General features: G+C 39.4%; 1 protein-coding gene across 1 annotated transcript in view; it reads left to right on the top strand.

The window, feature by feature from the left end:
- nudcd1 (NudC domain containing 1) overlaps positions 1 to 19,356 on the top strand; it is a 55,116-nt gene that overhangs the window by 5,620 nt on the left and 30,140 nt on the right. The window contains exons 4-6 of the mRNA XM_080862533.1: positions 2,211 to 2,394; positions 4,620 to 4,808; positions 16,652 to 16,859. Coding sequence (XP_080718659.1) covers positions 2,211 to 2,394; positions 4,620 to 4,808; positions 16,652 to 16,859 — 581 coding nt within the window. The remainder of the gene's footprint in view (positions 1 to 2,210; positions 2,395 to 4,619; positions 4,809 to 16,651; positions 16,860 to 19,356) is intronic.

Below are 19,356 nucleotides of genomic sequence, written 5' to 3'. Positions count from 1 at the left end.
CATGACGAACAGACACCTGGGATAATATTTAAATGAAAAAAATCCTCCTTTGGCCAGAGTGACATTTGAAAAACCAAGTCAAAACTGTAACAGTACATAACAGCTTTATAATGGTGGATCAGCTACACTGATGTTATTGAACCGCTTTGAAAAATTCTGCATCCATTGTGAACATACTCTGTTATCTCTTTATGGGCTCTACATCCAGGACCACTGAAAAATACAGGTAGATGTACTTTGAGAGCAGATTTTAAAGGGTCAGTACCCTTTAAAGTTAAAATATTTACATTTATCACATTTCATTAAACTGAATATCCAAGTTAAGAAGTTTATTAATAAGATAATAGCCAATAATTGTATTTTTTTGATTATGGAATGTCTAATTATTCCCCAGAGGATATTGTCGGAGCAATTCAAGCGTTCTGTGTTTAAAAAGCTTGGTCGGGCTTTGGAAATTGAAATTGTAGTTGTAAGGAAGCAAGTCTTTGTGCGCTTTATGCTGAATTCAGTGGGGAATGGTTACAAATGAGAGTTCCCTCTCTGAACAGGGACACTTGATGCATTTGTGAAGGCAAAGTTCAAGACTGGAATTTATAATGAAGATTTAAACCCTCGAGTTACCGACGTCCAGAGTTCTATTTTTAAGATTCAGCACTTAGGGACACCAGCCAAAGCACGCTGCATCTCTCAGTCTATGTTAGTGTGTGTGTGTTTCATGTGTACAATAATAAAGTGTCTCATAAGCCAGATATTTATGCATTCAATTTGGGCTTCTTGGGATCGCATCATCTTCTTCAACCAGACAGCTGAAGACCCTGATTTAGAAATACTAGCTTGAATTAGCATTTTATTGGAAGAATAAAGAGAAATGTCTCAGTTTTCGAGTGCAGAGTAGACCATTTAAAGCCATTTAGCAACACTTGATGCTCCATTAAAACATCTCACAGCTATATTCATGTGCCTATAGCTACTAATATGTATAACTATTTACGTTTTATCATTTCTTCCATTTTAAAAGATAATGCAAGGATAAATCTCTGCTTGGTCAATTCATTCAAAAGCTATTCTAGTCTTATTTTTAGTAGACAATACAGCTCTGCTTAGACTGTGTCACATTTCCAGCTGCATTTTAACTTGTTTCAAATGATTAACAAGAATTGCGAAGAAGATTTAAATGTACATGGCAAATATTCAGACTGTCTGGGACAGCAATTGATTATATAAAGCAGAGGTAACAGAGGCTTGAGCTGAATAACGAAATAAATCTCAATGAAAGCAGGGTGGCAGATTAAATAGTTTGTTCACTTGTAGCTGCACGACTGATTTCTTTAACTTGCAGTCCAGTGGTTGCTGGCTGTCACTAGATGAAATTGGTTGTAAAGACCTCTACAACTCCAAATGTCATTGGGATTGCTTTGATTGCTAACAGACTGCTTTGATCGCCTGTGGTTCGAAGGTGATTTGATGTTTTGACAAACAACTCAGTATCTTCCATTAAATTATGGGCGACTGTGGCAGTCTACTAGCAATCAGAGCTATCATGAGAAGGTTTTTGGTGCAGCACCCTATAATCTCTTAGCCACCAATTTCACATAATGACTGCCAGCAACCTTCAGCAACCACTCGCCAATCATCTGGGATTGGTGGTCTTGAAGATTGTGTGACTGACTAAAGACTAACCTTGAACAATGATCACAAACTTTAGATCATCTGTGCTGCCGTTCGTATGGTATACTTACAAGGCAGTGTAGGAGCTTCAAATTGATGCCATAGGTGTGTTTACTAAAAATCCACGACAAGTTTGAATTTCAATTACCTAGATCTCAAAGTCAAGGTCAGAGGTCAAGTTTTCTGAATAAATGCAATAACTTGAGCAGGAAGACCCCTAGGATTTTGGTCCCATAGGTGTATCTACTAAAAACCTTGTACGAGCTTGAATTCCTTTAACTTTGACCTCAAGCTCATAGGTCGGAGTTAAAGTTACCTGAAATTCTTGTGAATACGATAACTTGAGAACAACTTGATGTAGGATTTTGAGGCTTTGTGTTGGTAGCACTACAGATCATTTACTTTAAATCACTCGTTTTATCTTAGCATATCTGTACATGAGGATCTTTACATTTGCAAAATTCTGGTGACAGTTTTTTCTCCCATACTGGCAGCAGTACCCTGTTAGATTCCTAAAAATCATCTTGTTACTGTGCCTGCAGCCACTGTTCAATGAAGACCTGGGGGAACCTTTCACCATCCTCCACAGCGTCTCACACGTCCAGGCTGGCGTTCACAGCATGGAGGTTCTGCTGCTCCGTGTCCAGAAAGACCCGGAGGAAACCAAAGGAAGTGGATACTCAGTGTCTCTCGAGTGGATCACAGTCGCCAACACTGCAGGACAAGGTGGGTGGTGCGATGATTGACTGAGTATGATAATCGAGCATGAAGTAAGATAAGACCAGTGTGTCATAAATGATTAGTATATCAGTTTCAAGCCTGTGATTTAATTTTAATTTCCTTGCCTCCTTTTTTTCTGTTAACAGTGTTTCAGTAGAAAACTGAAACCCTTCTTAATTAAACCGTAATAGCGTATTAGTCATGTTCTTCCTTTAATGGACTTTAAATATTATGTCCCAGATGAGATTAGTGCACTCTGAAGCAAACATTGGCAAGAAAGATTTTCATTAAAGTCCTCGGTGCTTGCCGAGAAAGAATACCACCGTGACTGATGAGTCAAATATTGTGTAGAAAAAAAACGACAGCCTTTCGAGAGTCCCTTCTTCATTTTGTTGGATTTAAAGATGCATCCCTTTGATATTTGCTTAATATTTTACTAATGCTAATCAAGGCTATTTGGTCTGGGCTAGGAACATGGCCAAATGGGGACTTGGAGTGGCACCAGCCCCTCAAACATATGACTGGTGGCCACCTTTTGTGAAGTGTCACTTTTCATGTAATAAAACAGTCGTTCCCAAAGTGAAGAGTGTTGCTGTCCACTTAAAACCAGAAAATCCCACGGTGCCCACCCAAGCTTAACTCTTCCCTCTAATCAGTATACAAGAGAAACTGATGGATTTCCGTGAAAATTTTTTTAAAAAACATAAACCCCATTCACTGTTGGCTATTAAATTGCTAATGCTACCCAGTCATTTGCAAAGTGTTAAGGCCAATGTGTGACTGACCTGCCACCGGGACACAAACATCAATACAAGAGCATTGAGAGTAATATCACAAACTAACCACCTCCTATTACCACTTTTTAATTCATTTTAGATACATAAATACATTTATATAAATATGTAACTTTACGTACTTGTGTGTAGTTCCCAGGTGAATTTCTTTTGTTACAGCGGTCCACTTGCAGTACCCTCATGGCCCACCAGGTGGCCACGTCCTACACTTTGGGAATCACTGTAATAAAACATGTGTAAGGGCACAAAATCATATCATCAAACTCATGCCCAGGTTTTTCTGAGCCAAACTTTTAACGCTGTCTTTATGATTTATAAATAAGAGATTATAAAACTGTTTATTGATATCTCATTTTTGATGTTTTAGCATTTCCCCTCTCATCTTAAACTAATTTTAGGCTAAAATATAATAGTGCTAAATGCATAGTTTAAAACATTGCTTATTTTGTAGAAATGTAAAAGATTCATGAATTAAAATCAAGAGGTAATACTGATAAAGCCTTCTCACTATGACAGTTACTTTATTAACATATATATGCATATATTAATAAAAATGCCACCAGATGTAAATATTAAAATACTAAAGTGAGTATATGTTTTTCATTTATTACTTATTCATGATTTCTTCACTGAGTGATAATCTGTGCTGCTCACATTCACAAACCCAAGCCTGGAAGCTGCCCAGTAGAATCACTGGAGCAGTAGAAGGGTCTTACTGAAGGGCAGCGTGGCGGATGATGTTAATGTAGAATAGCCAGGAGCTGCTTTTTCACTTTTCACACAGATTTATTTTTCCTGTTGGCTTAGCAAATGGTCTGCCTTCTTGTCACAAGGTCTCCTTTTTATATTCTGCAGATAAACAGCTGCAGGTTCCAGCTTTTTGAATCTGAAGCTCAGTCAGTTGTCCATGAAAGAGAGATTTCAATTTAGTCATTCAAACTGGTAATTTTGAGATGATATAGAATAAACGCTACATTTGAAATGAACTTTTAACTTAAAAAATATAAGTATAAACTTACAGACTGATCATAAAGCTTACACTTAAAAGTTTCAACACATCCTTGTATCCTCGCACCAAGATGCAGTTACTGAGTAAATGGGGAAAAAAATGCATTATCCTTAAGATGACATCATTATCCATTAAAACAAATCACCAATAGGGAAAGGAACCATGATACAGTTGCTTTGCTTGACTATCAGGTTGCAGGCACATTCTTTATCTTTTGAAAAGCTAATACCTTGCACAAAATACCTACAGAAGTAAACAATCCCCTCTAATATAAGTGGCTTGAGCACGCTCTGTAATGACTGCTGGGAGTTCTGTACATGCAGTGCTTCTTGACATGAGATGTTTTTCTACTCCTCCTGGTCTCTGTCTGAGTTTAGAAAAGATTACTTTACACAGGGATCACTGTGTCCTTTGATTTCCACACGCAGGTCAGGAGAAAAAGTATGAGGTGAAGAAGAGGAGGGTCCTCAGGGGGAAGTCGGTGCCTCACTATGCAGCGTTGGAGCCCAAAGGGAAGGGACTGATGCTGGCATCAGAGAAGCCATTCGTTTTTACACATGTGGATGGTAGACCTGTGGAACAGCCCGAGCCAGAGCCCATGGAGGTGGAGAAGACAGGTGGGTAAAAGGTGCCGCTGGGAAGTCTGCCAGCGAGCAGCTTGAGTAATGTTACTCAGCGCCTGCTGTTATAACGTTAAATGCACAAGTAGTAGCCTTTGTTTCAGGCTCTAAGGGTGCTTATTTAACCCCTGTAATGTCCTCGGGATTTCCATACACCTGTTGCCCTACATCCTGGCAAAAATGACCCCAGGACAACACAAGGGTTATTAAAATCAAGTAAAGTAGCTTTGACTGTCATTTCAACAATATCATAGCAATAATCATCTTTGTTGCAAGTATGTGTACACACACAAGGAATTAGGCCCTTTTTTCTCCATTGTTTTCAATGTACTTAACACAACAGACTAATAAATATGGATGGATACCACAAAAACAGTATATACATGGGAGCTTCACAGTTGTACATGTATGCACAACAAAGACTATATACAGCAGCTTTAGTTTAGCAGCAGGTATACTGGATGTTTTAGTAAAGGCAATATATGAGTGATATAAGTGTTCATCAGAGCGACGGCCTGTGGAAAAAGAATCCAATCGAGGTTTATTATATAGGTAACATACAGATAATACAGTACATCTTGAAATTAAAAAACATTCCTCCAGGAGCACACGATGCGATATATAAGGCAATATATAATTAAAATATAATACAGAGTACAAATACTTAGTGGAGTCTATGTGTGTGTGTGTGTGTCTGTGCAGTTTTGTTGCCAGTCCCTTTCCTGAGTATTGAGCTGTCTGATGACTTGAGGGAACAAACCGTTACACAGTCTGGCAGTGAGGGCCTGAATATTTTGGTACCTCTTGCCACATAGCAGGAGGGTAAAAGTTTGTGTGAGGGGTACGTGGGGTCATCCACAATGCTGGTGGGTTTTTCAAATGCAGTTTGTGTGGAAAAATAAACGTGTGTGATGAAGGGAAGAGAGCCTCGGATGATCTTCTCAGCTGTTCTCACTGTGCACTGCAGGGTGCTTTGAGATCTGTTACTGTGCAGTTTCCATACTAGTGATGCAGCTGCTCAGGAACCTCTCGACAGGCCTGGGGGCGCAGGAGATGGACTTTGCTCAGCCTTTGCAGGAGAGACGCTCTTGGTCCTTCTTGGCTATTAAGCTGGTGTTTTTGACAGGTGAACACTGTGGAATTTTGTGGCCTTTACAATATTTCCAGCAGAGAGTGGATACCCCTGATCTTCTAAAGTCAACAATCGTCTCTTCTGTTTTGTTCAGCAGTCCGTTCGCTGTCGTACCTCGTCTCTGTACACTGATTCGTCATTATTGTCGATAAGACTCACCACGGCCTGAGAGCTGATCAGAATGGACTTACATTTGCAGCCAGCTTAATTGGCCATTCAAAGAAGTGTAATTCAATACTGCAGTAGTTGGCTCCTGCCGTATTGGCTTCATTTCATATTCATCTTTTTTATTCCTCAGAGGTTTCTGCTTTAGACTGCATTCTTATAGCTATGTGTATCTAATAAAGCTAAGTGTAATGCTCCTTTTTAGTTTTTTAGTGTTTGCATTTGAGCTGTCAGAATGCGAAAAATACAAACTTTATCTCATGAAGTTAACTTTCCAAAATAAATCCTAATTAATAAAAACAAGTTCATCTTCTTCAAGGAGTGTTGAGATGCAAGAAACCCAAATCAGCAGTAATAGTACATAACTGTTGAGCTGTTGTTTAATATACAATGCTTTAGAAGTGCATGTAATTTTAACTCTTGGCAAGGAACAGAAGTCCTGTTTCATTTTTTTTCTGTCCTTACCACAGTGCCGCCGCTCATTTCTGACCCTGCTGATCTCTGTCAACAGAATTTGTGCAGAGTGCAGACCTAATATAGGAAAAGTCACGTTGTCCTCATCAGAATCTTTGACTCGGTGCTGCTCAGGCTTGAGACTGTGAGAAAACACTTAAAAATAATGTGACACGGCTTGTCATTTATCCTATTTATAGTGATGTATTTTTATTATGATTATTTTTTGTCTCAAAAATTCTGTCTGAAACTGACCTGAAAGTCAAGCTGTCTGCGAATCTGTTAAAACGGTGACAGAAAGTGAAATAAAAGATCCGAGTGGCATTCCCGCCTTCCACCATGAGACGTGCGACTGCCACCCCTCCCACCTTTTCTGTAATTGGACTGTTTCTGGTTAAGATTCATTACGCGGTTGCTTTTGCTTGTCACGTCGACTTCTTTCGCTCATTACCTTTCCGAGCTGCTGGTTGAATGCGCACACCGACTCGTTCACTTGTCGCCATAGAAACATCTGAGCGGGCGGCAGAATATTCCCAATCAGACTGAGGTCTCTGTCAGGTCAGGTGATCTGTGTCTGTGTACACAGATGTGTTTCCAGGCCATTTATTCCTGTTGCACAGGACCTGTGAGACGCCTTCAGCATATTCTCTCAGTCTCGCTGACGAGCTTTGACTAAAATGTTCAGTTAATTCAGCAGTGAGAGGGATTTTTTTTCTTCCCTTTTTTGGATGACTTGCTGTAGGCCTGCAGCATACTAGTCATGAATAATTTTATTAGATAGTTAAGTAATGGAATGACTTAATTAATAATGCCGAAAATAAACCCTGTCTGCACACTGCTCCACAGTTAGAGACTCTTTAACTCTGACTCAGGGGCTGCATGTTCTCACATTTTAGACAGTGGGAAAAAAGTTATTTGGTATACAGAATCCACTCACTTTTAAATTATTATAAAAATTACCTGTTTGTTATTTCTAATTTAATTTTATTTTTAATCCTGGTTACTAAAGTAACATTGGAGTCGTGATTTTTGCCTCATATCAGTGCTCAATTCAGCTCAAACTGGTTTCTTGACAATGAATTTGATGTACTCGAATAGCGTCCACAGTCACCAGATCTCAATCCAGTACAAGCACCTTTGAGATGTGATGGAACATGAGGATCACATCATGGATGCGCAGCCAGATCTGAAGTAACTTTATGACGCTATCATGTCAGTGTGGCTCCAAATCTCTGAGGAATCTTTCCAGTACCTTGTTGAATCTGTGCCATCACAAATTAAAAGAGTTCAGAAGGGAAAACAGGGTCCAAGCCAAGGTGTACCTAATAAAGTGTCCGTGACTGTGGAATTTCTGCATTTTGCATAATGTGGCTTAAATTCAATCATCACTAAAATATTTTCTTTTTCTATATTTCATGTGAGGGAGCCAATTAAGACAAGTTGAGTGGTCAAAGGTGTCATATTGATATTTAAAGTGTTTTGATTGATTCTCGACGTCGGCTCAGGAACATAAAGGCGTAAATTAAACAAGTAAAGATGAAAAGGCAGCGAAATGTTCTTTTAATGTTATTAGAAAAGCTTGAATGGTCATGAAAAGTAGGAACATTTCCTGTATCGGTTTGAAAGCCCTCTAACATTTGCTGGAATGTCGTGGAAAACTCGGGCTGGTTTCAAGAAGAACAGTAGGCTACGTAAACGTATCTGTGTCTTTAGAAAGACAGAGGACAACGGTCGTACAGGTGAGAAATGGGGAGAGAGACAAAGACAGGTTCAAGGAGAGCAGTGAGATTATTGAATATGTAACGTCTGATGTCACACAGGCTGATATGGAGGTGAGCCTGGACTTTACGATGATGGATAAAGTCAGCCTAACATTTGATCCCTTCAACATGACATCATACAGAGTCAAGAATAGAGAAAACTTTGAAACTAAGTATTTACAGCGGTTTGAAGCTTTTGGTTGACAGGGCTTATTTGTGCACATTATTTGAAATTTTGACCATCTTTTGTATGAGAATCCATCATATATAGACAGAAAATAAGGAAGCTCATAATAGATCCACTTTACAGCAAAAAAACATTGAACTAAACATTCGTATCCATCTTGGCCCTTTTCTTGTTTTTAAACTCTGTTATACTCACAACCTCTAAACAAGCAGACAAACAGCTACCTTCTCCTTCAAAAGATATATTAAAAAAACCCACAACATGACCCAGAGAGGGCAAAGTGCATGTTGATGGTGACGAAGCAGAGTAATGGCAGCTTTTCAGGCAATCCTTTTATCAGCACTCTTACTTTCTCCTTTCGAAGAAAAGGTAATGGATTAGATGTCAAGAGAGGAGACATGTTCAAAGAGGCTTGTAAGTGACGAGAGAGGGAGCAGAAAAGATAGAAGTGACTTGGTGCTGTGTTAAGGAGACGAGATGTGGGTATAGAAAAAGTATATAGATGACAGAGAATATGTCCAAACAAGTGGGTGGAAATGATTATTCCGATACAAGGACACCAAAAACCTTGAGTTCAGTCATTTATAGTGATGCATAGGCGTACAAAACTGGATTATTTTAAACTTCAGCTAACTGAGTTCCAACACAGATAAACAAAAAAGATCAACACTGAGCAAAGAAGATTGGGAAAATGAAATGGAAGATTTGGCAACCCTCCTCCTGCCTTGTTAGTTTCTTTGTTGACAACAAAAGGTGATAATGAACAACTCTTAGTTTCTCACATCTACGCCAAATATGGAGCAGGTCTGTTGGTTTGATGCTGCATAGTTGGAACAATTTAATTGCTCAGGCTTTGGCAATAATCAGCGTATGTTGTTTATGATGGCTGTTATAGATGAAAAGGTTGGTACAGAGATGTTTGCGCATCAATTACATGATTTCGCTCATGCTAATCTTGCTTTTTTGGTTCATTTAAACATGTTTATTGTTATTTGGTAGTTCTAAGAGTTGCTTACAGGAAAGAATATTTTAATTTAATTGTTATGATAATAAAACACTTACACCTCATGTTTTAGAAACTGCAGCTTGAGAAAAATCATGCGGTTCTAATCGTAATTAAATTAAGGACAAAGTGGGGTTAAAGGGAATAGTCGAAAACCTCACCTTCAAGATCTTCTTCCAGTGCACCTCTGGACTTTTAGATCGCTGCCTGGAAGTCTTGTTCTGTCCCTTTTACATTTATGCCTCTGTGATGCAGACTGGATCTCCTTCAGCTTGTCTAACTAATTAATTCTTTAACTTGATTTTCAGTTTTGGAAATTAGGTAAAATGTCTTGGAGGCAAATTTGTTGATATTTTGTGGATCTGATTGAACTCCACCAGCCATTATAGACAGCTCTGCATTGACAGTCTCATTGTGGGGGATAGATTCACAGTGTACATCACTGTAAATGACTCGCATAACCCTGGACTTAGTTCTCAACTTCAGGCTTAAAAAGCAGGCTTCAAATGAAAACTTCTGGTCGTGGGTGTGTACCCAACCCTCATTATTAGAGATGGTCCCCCACTTGAAATTGTGCTCATTTTGAAGCAAAAGCTATTTTTTATCTTCTGTTTAAGTTTATAAAAGTCTAAAGTTAGAACAGCACCAAGAAAAAAATAAATACAAACACTATACAGGCAAAAGTGTGAGGCTTCAAATTTTTTATTATTAACAGTACTAGGGAAAATATAACAGTATGACATCGTTAAAACTAACTCTCTGAAGCATTTGTTTGTGGTAGCTAGATGTCAGGTGCCAAGGAGTCAGTTTACTGGAAAGGAGAGATGAAAAAATTATGTTCTGCTTCATATATTTTCATTCATTTCTTTGTACTTTAATCTTTACTTTTGTGTAAATATCGGATCATTTAATTTTTTCCAGTCAGTCAAATAGATTAATTACATGGTTGAATGAGGTCCGTAATGAATGAAACTCCCAACAATTCATTTGAAACGTGGCGAGAGACACCAAGTACACTATGCTTGTTTGTAAGCTCAACTCAGAATTATTAAGAGTGTTGTATGTTTTTCAAGTGAAGTCTTTAATATTAAATGTAACTAGCAAGTGTAGCTTCAAATTTAGTGGATTAAAAACTGCATTATTTCTCGCCCACAGCGAGGGGAGATAAAATAGATGCAGGAAAGAAAGTGAAGATAAAATAATAAAATAAAATAATTTGGTTGGAAACAAAATGATCTGCATGAAATGATGAGAGAGATAGAAGAGCACAGATAGAGGACTGTTAGGGATTCAGAAGGGCAGAACATGAGTAAGGAGGAAGTGAGAGCACCTGTGAAGAGGATGAAGAGTGGAAAGGTGATTGGTGCTGATGAGGTTGGGAGATGTCTAATTGAGAGGGCAGTGGAGCTTTTAACCTGATTGTTATACCATGATGCTATGGGGAAGAAGCTATTGTTATAGGGTGAAATGGAGGCAGATGATGGGCTGTGGTGATCCCTGAAGAAGACAAAGAAGTTAGAAAGACAAGAGCGAGTTTATCAACCTTTTTTTGGGTTGCATTCAAAATCATAGCAAGATAGCAAGGGCGAGATTTACTAAAGGGAACCAATAAGTATGTGTGTGCAGTCCCCAAATAGTGCTGATAGGTGTGAATTACAAAACTTGCATGGTTTTCTAAACTCATGCAGTCAGTTCATTTCAATGTGACATGCTCAGTCTGCTAAGAGCTGTGCAAACCACAGAGTAAGACATGATATTCAGCTGCAGGTGATTACTAATAGGACAGGCGTGGCTTGTTTATTTTAATCAGAAAAGCATAAAAATGTCTTTCATACACGTGCATGTTAAATGTAGGCCTGACAAAGAGAATCATTATAATGGAAACGACCTTCAGTAGCTGACAGGTGCCGATGTAGGACTGTAAACAGTGCAGCAATATGTGTCTGTAGCATTCTTGTTTTGAGACGACCCCTGAAGGGATACAACAAACTGGAAATGCCTTATTTACAAATGTTTTTTTTCTATATTCTGCGAGTTTTCTAAGCTAGATTTCTATAATTAAAAAAATTGATCTACAAATTTGTGTGTGTGTGTGTGTGTGTGTGTGTGTGTGTGTGTGTGTGTGTGTGTGTGTGTGTGTGTGTGTGTGTGTGTGTGTGTGTGTGTGTGTGTGTGTGTGCAATTAGCAGTACTTTGCTGCTTGTCAATTTGAAATGGTATGAAGTGGTATTATTCCTTAACACTGGTTAAGGATGTTCTCTGCATATAAAAGTTATGTAAGTAGTAGGAGGAGAGATCAGAGGGAGACTCTCGACCTTGGAAATAGATTCGTTTAAGGATAGGAGGTTAACCTTAACCTCAACCTCATTTGTCAAACCAGAGACAAAACATACATCAAAGTGAAGGAGTCAGGCTTTTGACAATATTTAGCATTTTTCCCTCTGATTTTATTTGACCTGTCGAGGCCGCCTGTACTTTCAGAAATCAAACGTTTTCCTGAGCACGCTGAAAGTATTTTAAAGCATCAAACCTTCTTATATTTCTGAACCAGGACCACTCAGCTGCTCTTAAATGTCCCACCATCCAGGTTCAGTACTAGAGGGCTTTTACTGTTTTAGCTCCTGTGCTCAGTAACTCTAATGCCCATTACCGTCAGGTCAGCTTTGCCTGTCCCATATTTTAAAAAATATTTTTAAGAACCTGCCTTTATAGACTTATATTTCTTTCCTCGTCTTTTGCAGAGCATGTGGTTTCTGTAAAGACTTTTGAGGTGCTGTTTTAAGAAGCGCTCTAAAAAGACCTGCGATAAACAATGATCAGTTTGACTAGAAGCAGTATTTCCTTTAGTTTTCTCACTTTTATTCATATTTTGCCAAACTAATGTGGTGATAGCCACAAAATTAAATTGGATGTGGGTAATTTCTTAGTTTTCTCAGTAAGTGAAATGAGGCGGGCTGTGTGAGTGATCAGGTTGCTGTACTTTGCTGCTTTTTAAATACCTGGCAGCTGCATTACAGAAAAGTGGAAACCTTTCACCTGAGGTAACAGACAAAACAGGATAAAAGCTGCAGCCTGAAAGAAAATATTGCGTAAATCTCCTGTTGGATCAGCAACAGATGAAAAGGAGTCAAAGGGACTTTATTTTAGAAATAAAGTCTTGAAAACACCATTCAAGGACAAGGCTGCAAACAGATTTATGACGGGATTGTTTGTGCCATTTATGATTATGTTCTCAGAAGCCAAAGTCATTTTATCAAGCATCTGTGAACTTTTAGAGGAGAATCTAAAGAACAACATGATGCCTGCTGCTCATCTATTCTCCAACAAGGCTTTTAACAAACATTGCCTCTTTATGACTTACACTTTATTCAGAGTACATCTGTTCTGAGCATTACTGCCGATGCTGGTTACGCTCCCCGTGACGACTCGTGTTATGTTTCATTATAGCATACCACACAGCACAGGCGTCGTCATAGCTGAAGGAAAGGAAAGATTTGATGTGTGCTGAGTCAGAGGCAGCAGAAAGTTGGCTCGTGGGGAATGGTGAGAACAGGCTGGAGCGGAAACGTGGTCGTCATGGTTGTGAAAAAAGCCTTCAAAGAAAGCAGTTCGGTGCCTCAGCTTCCTCATATTACCATAATGTACATTACGCTCTAATTATAATTGACTCCTTTTACTTGTTGCGTAAATACTCTAATTGAAATTGAAAAATAAATCTGGATCTGTATTAAAATACGCTATTAGTGCTAATGGATAATCATTTGATTTATGTGGCAGGCTCTTTCATTCGAGTAAGAGCAGCGCTTCATTGATAAAAGCTTGTATTAGCATAGCAATACTGAGGCATTGAAGAAATCATGAGTCAGCATCTGGCTTGAAACCATATCAAAGCTGCTAGCTTGGCAAGTGAACGTTGCACTAAATTTAAGTGAATTACTTTATTGCATTTTATTGTCACTGGAAAACAAATGCTTCCAACATAGAAGGAGTAACGCTCGTAGAATCCAGGCTTAAAGAAGTCGGTTCCTTTGGTTACAAGCAGGGAGGAACAGACACGGATGTAAAAGTGAGAATGGGCAAACCAAGAGCTGCATTCTTACAGCTGGAGAACATCTGGAACTCAATAATTCCACTGTGGAATCAGTGTTTCTCTACAGTGCAAAATTTTGGAGGGTATGTAAAGATAAGATACATACCTTTATCAACAGCTGCCTAAGGAAAATTTTAACCTCCTAGGACCTGGGTCCACATATGTGGACATCACATTTTGGGTTGTCTAGACCAAAATACTAAATTTTGCTCTATAAGGGCCTGATATCCACTTGTTCTTATTTTTCTCAGAAAGAAAAATCAGGTAAAAAAACAAAACGTAATTCTTTGTTTTTACATTCATCAGGTTCCAAACAGCCCAAATAGCAAAGAGAAATTAAAAATGCATGCCATGAAAGAGTTTGGGTCTTAGGAGGTTAAAGATCTACTGGCATAACAACATCTTCAGTTAAGACTAGGGGGGAAAAGTGAAGCAACTATCTGTAGAAGAAGAGATAAGAAGATGGAGATGGATAAGAGATACGGTGAGGAAACCAGGCCACTGGACCACCAGATGTGGTTTTGTGGAATCTGCAAGGGAGGAGGAGCAAAAGAAGCAGGCCAAAGATTACACGGCAAAGAGATAAATATGAGGCCTGTTTTACGGATGACAGTCGCAAGAATGTCGCTGTAATTTAGTTCTTCCTCCATCATTTATGATAAATATGGTAAAATTCTTTCCTTCATGTGATCCATTTATATAAAATCACTCTGAGGCTGTTGAGGGTAGCTGTTCTGTTAAAACACTACACATACAGAGGACAGAAAACTATGTTTTCTGTGTTGATTCTCCAAAGCCACATACTGGTTTATACTCTTACTTTGTAATTTTAGGGGCAATAGGGTAATTTGGCAAAATTGAACTGTAACACAGGAGTGTGGACTTCTGTGTAACTGATTCTGTCTTGTTAATTATAACTTGTTATTTAAAGAGGCTCCTTTTGAATTTCTGCTAGATCATGATGTTAAAATAATGCCAAAAACATCTGCTTTTATAAGTAAAGAATCTAATAAGGGATGCATACAGTCATGTGAAAACTCTTAACAGCTCTGTAATAAACTGAGTGTGCCCCACTGTTCAGTAGTTAGGGCTGCTAAAGGGAGTCAGTTAGTGCTTCTACTACCTTAAAGTAATTGTTCCAGTAAGCTTTGTTGATGAGGAATTTTGGTCCACTCTTCTTTACAACATTGCTTCAGTTCATTGAGGTTTTCGGAGTCACGGTTCAGCCACAGCAGTTGCATGGACGCCAGCCAGTTCAGCGGCTTCATTCTTTTGTTTTTTAGCCATCATGGTGTGAATTTGCTGTTGTGCTTGAGCTCATTGTCATGTTGCATGACCCATTTTAGACCAAATTATATCTTTTCTATTTTATTAATCTAAACGATTATAGAATACTTATGTATATCGGTCCATATATACTCTGTCTCCTCCTTAACAGGTGGATCAGTCTAAACAAAAAACAATGATGGACAGCAATTATTAAAATCTATATGTTTTTTAAAAAGATTTATTATTTAAAAAAATTGCCCAACTATCAATAGCCCACTAGTTCATTATAAAAAATGATCGTTTAAAACTTTCTGTTGATCCACCAGTTGATTCATTTACATTTTTTGTTTGTGGCCGATGTTTTGTCCCAATATAGCAGAACGTAACATGCAAAACAACTTTTTTGTTGTAGTATAATTTAGTTTTCCTGTTAATAATGCAAAAGTTGAAGGGTTTTTTTGTTGTTGTTGCATAAACTAAACGTTGAAATAATTAGAAAATAAATAAATGCTTGTTTGGTTTACTCATCTCACTTGAAATTTGTAGGTTTTAATAATTCAATACATTAAAATTCAGCATACGAATTGCCTTAATAGCTTCGCTGTGAGCTCATTCGTGGTCATCCCCACTTGCGCTATGATGATCCATTTACCGTATTTCCCGGACTACAAAGCGCACCTAAATATTAGCCGCACAAGCTAAAATCAGGGGAAAATCCTGTTTTGTACATACATTAGCCGCACCTGACCAAAAGCCGCAGGTGTTTCAATGTTGACTTATCATATGTAAGAGAATATGCACAAAGGGAATTGTCAGGAAAGAGATGGCTGTTTGGAGACATCACTTTTATTAATATTTTGAAAAACAAGTTATGGGTACATATTTGCACATGTAGTACATAACAATAACCTACAGCACACCAGAACAATAGATTCGGCCTACCTTTTAGGCTCAGGTGCAGTGACACAGCTTTAACAAGAAGAAAAGTCAGTCATTCACCACCATCTTTCTCTTCTTCCTACGCACTAAAACCACCAAAGTCCTCTCCTCCAGTGTCGGATACAAACAGGCTCATGATGGCTTCGTCATCCACTCTTCTTCTCTCCTTCGTTGTCACTTTCAAAACCAAAGAAATCCTCATTGTCAGTGTCAGAGTCGAACAGCCTCAGAAGGGCCGTGGCGGTGTCCTCCTCTCCATCATGCAGCAGTCCAGCCCTTCAAAATCCGTTGGTGATCGTGGATGTTTTCACACTTTTCCACGCTGTCAGAATCCACCGGTGGAGTTGGGCATAACTTGCTTTTTGGGCATAACTTGCAAGTTTATCGCCGCTCATCATCCACGACTCCCGCTGAACGCGTAGCGCTACTTTGAAGTTTGTTTTTCGCGCTACTTCGTACGGCACTACGTTGCCTGGCGGACGGACATGTGACTAACATACCACTCTTGAACCCCGATCCTTCCGCCAGGCAACGTAGTGCCGTACAACAGCGGAACACACAAAACAAATCGTCTTACGATATGACAAAAATCACGGACAATCCATAGAAAAGCCGCACCTGACTAAAAGCCGCAGGGTTCAAAGCTTGTGCAAAAAGTAGCGGCTTATAGCCCGACATTTACGGTATTTTAATGGTCTCCTATCTGCAGTTGACTGAATATTCAAAAGTAATTTCCTTCAATGTCTGCACTCTATCAGATCTTTTATGTATGACTCAGAGACAGCTGGCTCAGGACGATCATTAACTTCAGCACCACACATTTCTTTCCCCTTTGAATTCAGATCCCATTTACTTTTGGCAGCAGACGACCGAGGACGTCACGCTGTGTGTGCGCATGCCCGAGGGTATCACCAAAGAGGGGGTGCAGTTCAGGCTGACGGCAGACAACATGACCATTGGAGTTCAGGGTTTCCCTCCACTGCTGGAAGGCCAGCTGTTTGCATCTGTAGACCCCGAGGCCAGCGCCTGGATCATCAAAAATGACAAAAGGTTTGCAGTCTGAAATGTGCAGTGTTGATGAAGTTGGATTATTTTTTTTCTTCATTATATTTTGGAGTTGAAATCGTAGGATAAAAACAGTACCGTAACACGGCGCTATTTCCATCGTTGTTCCTCTGCTCGCCATTTCCCCGCCTCTCTACAACATATTAGTTAACTTCTGTTCACTTCACCATCATTCAATTAAAAACTGCCACAGACTCATGAAGGTGTCACTTGGCAATGAAAAAGGTTAGAATACGTACATGCTCTAATAAAAATAAAATGATAAGTAATACAATATATAGTGGCATCAATACTTTTTCCCACCTCTGCAGTAGATTACAGAAATATCTCACATACTATATATAAACCTGCACACAATAAATCTCTGCACAGTCGTCATCTTCATGAATGAAATATTGAATGTGTACAAGATTAATGCAGCACTCTGGGGATTTGAGAAGCCTGAAACATGTTATGAGTTTGGATGTTGAGTCAGAAACTCTAACCATCCGGGGATCGGTGAATTAAGAATTAATGAATTAAGCTTTTAAAAATTGATTGATTTAATTTTTTTTGCTTTAGAAAGAAAGAATTAAATTCCTTAAATTGTTCCTGCCACTTATTTAATATTAAATGTGTTAATGGTGTTTTAAATCAAATGTGTTTATGTGCCAATACAAACATCAGAGAGAGAGAGGCAGCATTTCATTGGTGAATTTTGTCTTGAGAGTCAATATATTTATAAACATTATTAACAGGATTGATTCATTATAGGTTTTTATAGTTAGCGCCTCAGCACGTGTATATGCTTTTAAAGCACACTAATACCATATGCTTACCAACTACTTTATTAGGTATACCTGTTCAACTGCTCATTAATGCAAATGTCTTATCAGCCAATCAAATGACAGCACTCATTACATTTAGGCTTGCAGAAATCGTCAAGACGATTTACTGAAGTTGAAACTGAGCATCAGGGTGGGGAAGAAAGGTGAGTTAAGTGACTTTGAGCAGGGCATGGTGCCAGAGGGGCTTGCCTGCATATTTCACACACTGCTGAGATGGGTTTTTGCTGCACGACCATTTCCAGGGTTTACAGAGAATAGTGTGCAAAATAAAAAATAGCCAGTGAGCAGCAGTGCTCTGGGAGAAAATGCCTTATTTATGCCAGAGGTCAGAGGGAAATGGCTAATCTGCCTCAAGTTGACAGGAAAGCAACAGTAACTCATATAACTGCTCGTTACAACCAAAGTGTGCAGAGAACATGGAGGAACTGACAGCGCATTGCGCCTTGAAGCAGATGGGCTACAACAGCAGAAGACCACACCAGGTGCCACAACTGTCTCATAAGAACAAAGAACTGAGGCTACATTTCACATTGACTCACCAAAATTTTATAGAAGACAATTTTTTTAATGCTAGGGTCAGGCCCAGCATGCATATTATATATTGTGATTTTAGCTATTGGTGGAGAATATGCTTAATCTACTGAGCAGCATGGTGTAGCACAGCGGTCCCCAACCTTTTTTGCGCCATGGACCGGTTTAATGTGAGACAATATTTTCACAGATTGGCCTTTAAGGTGTCGCGGATAATTACAACAAAATAAAATGATACGACCAAGACAAAAACTGTGGTGTTTTGTAAATATAATAATGAACATGAATTCACTGGGTAATTGTGTAAATTTATTAGCAGCGTCCATTGAGAGTAACATCCTCCTCTCTGCCCCTTAATATTCTCTGGTCGCTATGGTAACGCGTAAATATTTCTTTCAAAATAAGACACACAACTACAACACGGGAAAAGATCCAACGATAAAAACCCTGAAAACCATAAATTTCACACCCAAGCCTCAACTCGGCGCAGCTCTGATGACATCAACATGTTTACGGAAGCGGTTGTGGGATTTATCGGGAAACTAGCGGACGACACAGCAGAAAGAACTATCATCCGAACGTTTCCCAACCAGAAGCCGTGGGTGGATAAAAACATCCGCGACGCTCTGAGATCACGCACCGCTGCCTACAATGAAGGGCTTGTCTCCGGTAATATGGACCTATACAAGGCTGCGTCCTACAACGTGCGCAGCGCGGTCCGAAAGGCAAAGCGGAGCTACGGGGAAAAACTAGAGTCACAGCTACGACAGTGCGACTCTAGGAGCCTGTGGAAAGGACTGCGGACTATAACGGACTATAAACGACCAGCTTCTTCAATGATGAATGCAGATGCTTCACTGGCTGATGAGCTGAACACGTTTTATGCTCGCTTCGACGCCGCAGCAATTAAAACAACAAACGGCTGTGCGCGCTCGGAGTGCACCAGTGAAGAAAATGCATTCGTCATCACAGAGCATGCCGTGAGGAACACCTTCAGGAGGGTGAATACCAGGAAGGCAGCAGGACCAGATGCAATCCCTGGCCGGGTCCTTAGAGCCTGCGCTGATCAACTAGCACCGGTGTTCACGGAGATCTTCAACCTCTCCCTGGCCCAAGCTGTGGTT

Source organism: Rhamphochromis sp. 'chilingali' (genome assembly GCF_963969265.1).
Source record: "Rhamphochromis sp. 'chilingali' genome assembly, chromosome: 17".
Classification (NCBI taxonomy): Eukaryota; Metazoa; Chordata; class Actinopteri; order Cichliformes; family Cichlidae; genus Rhamphochromis; species Rhamphochromis sp. 'chilingali'.
Note: the sequence above shows the minus strand (reverse complement) of the source record. Positions and strands in the feature narration are given on the sequence as shown.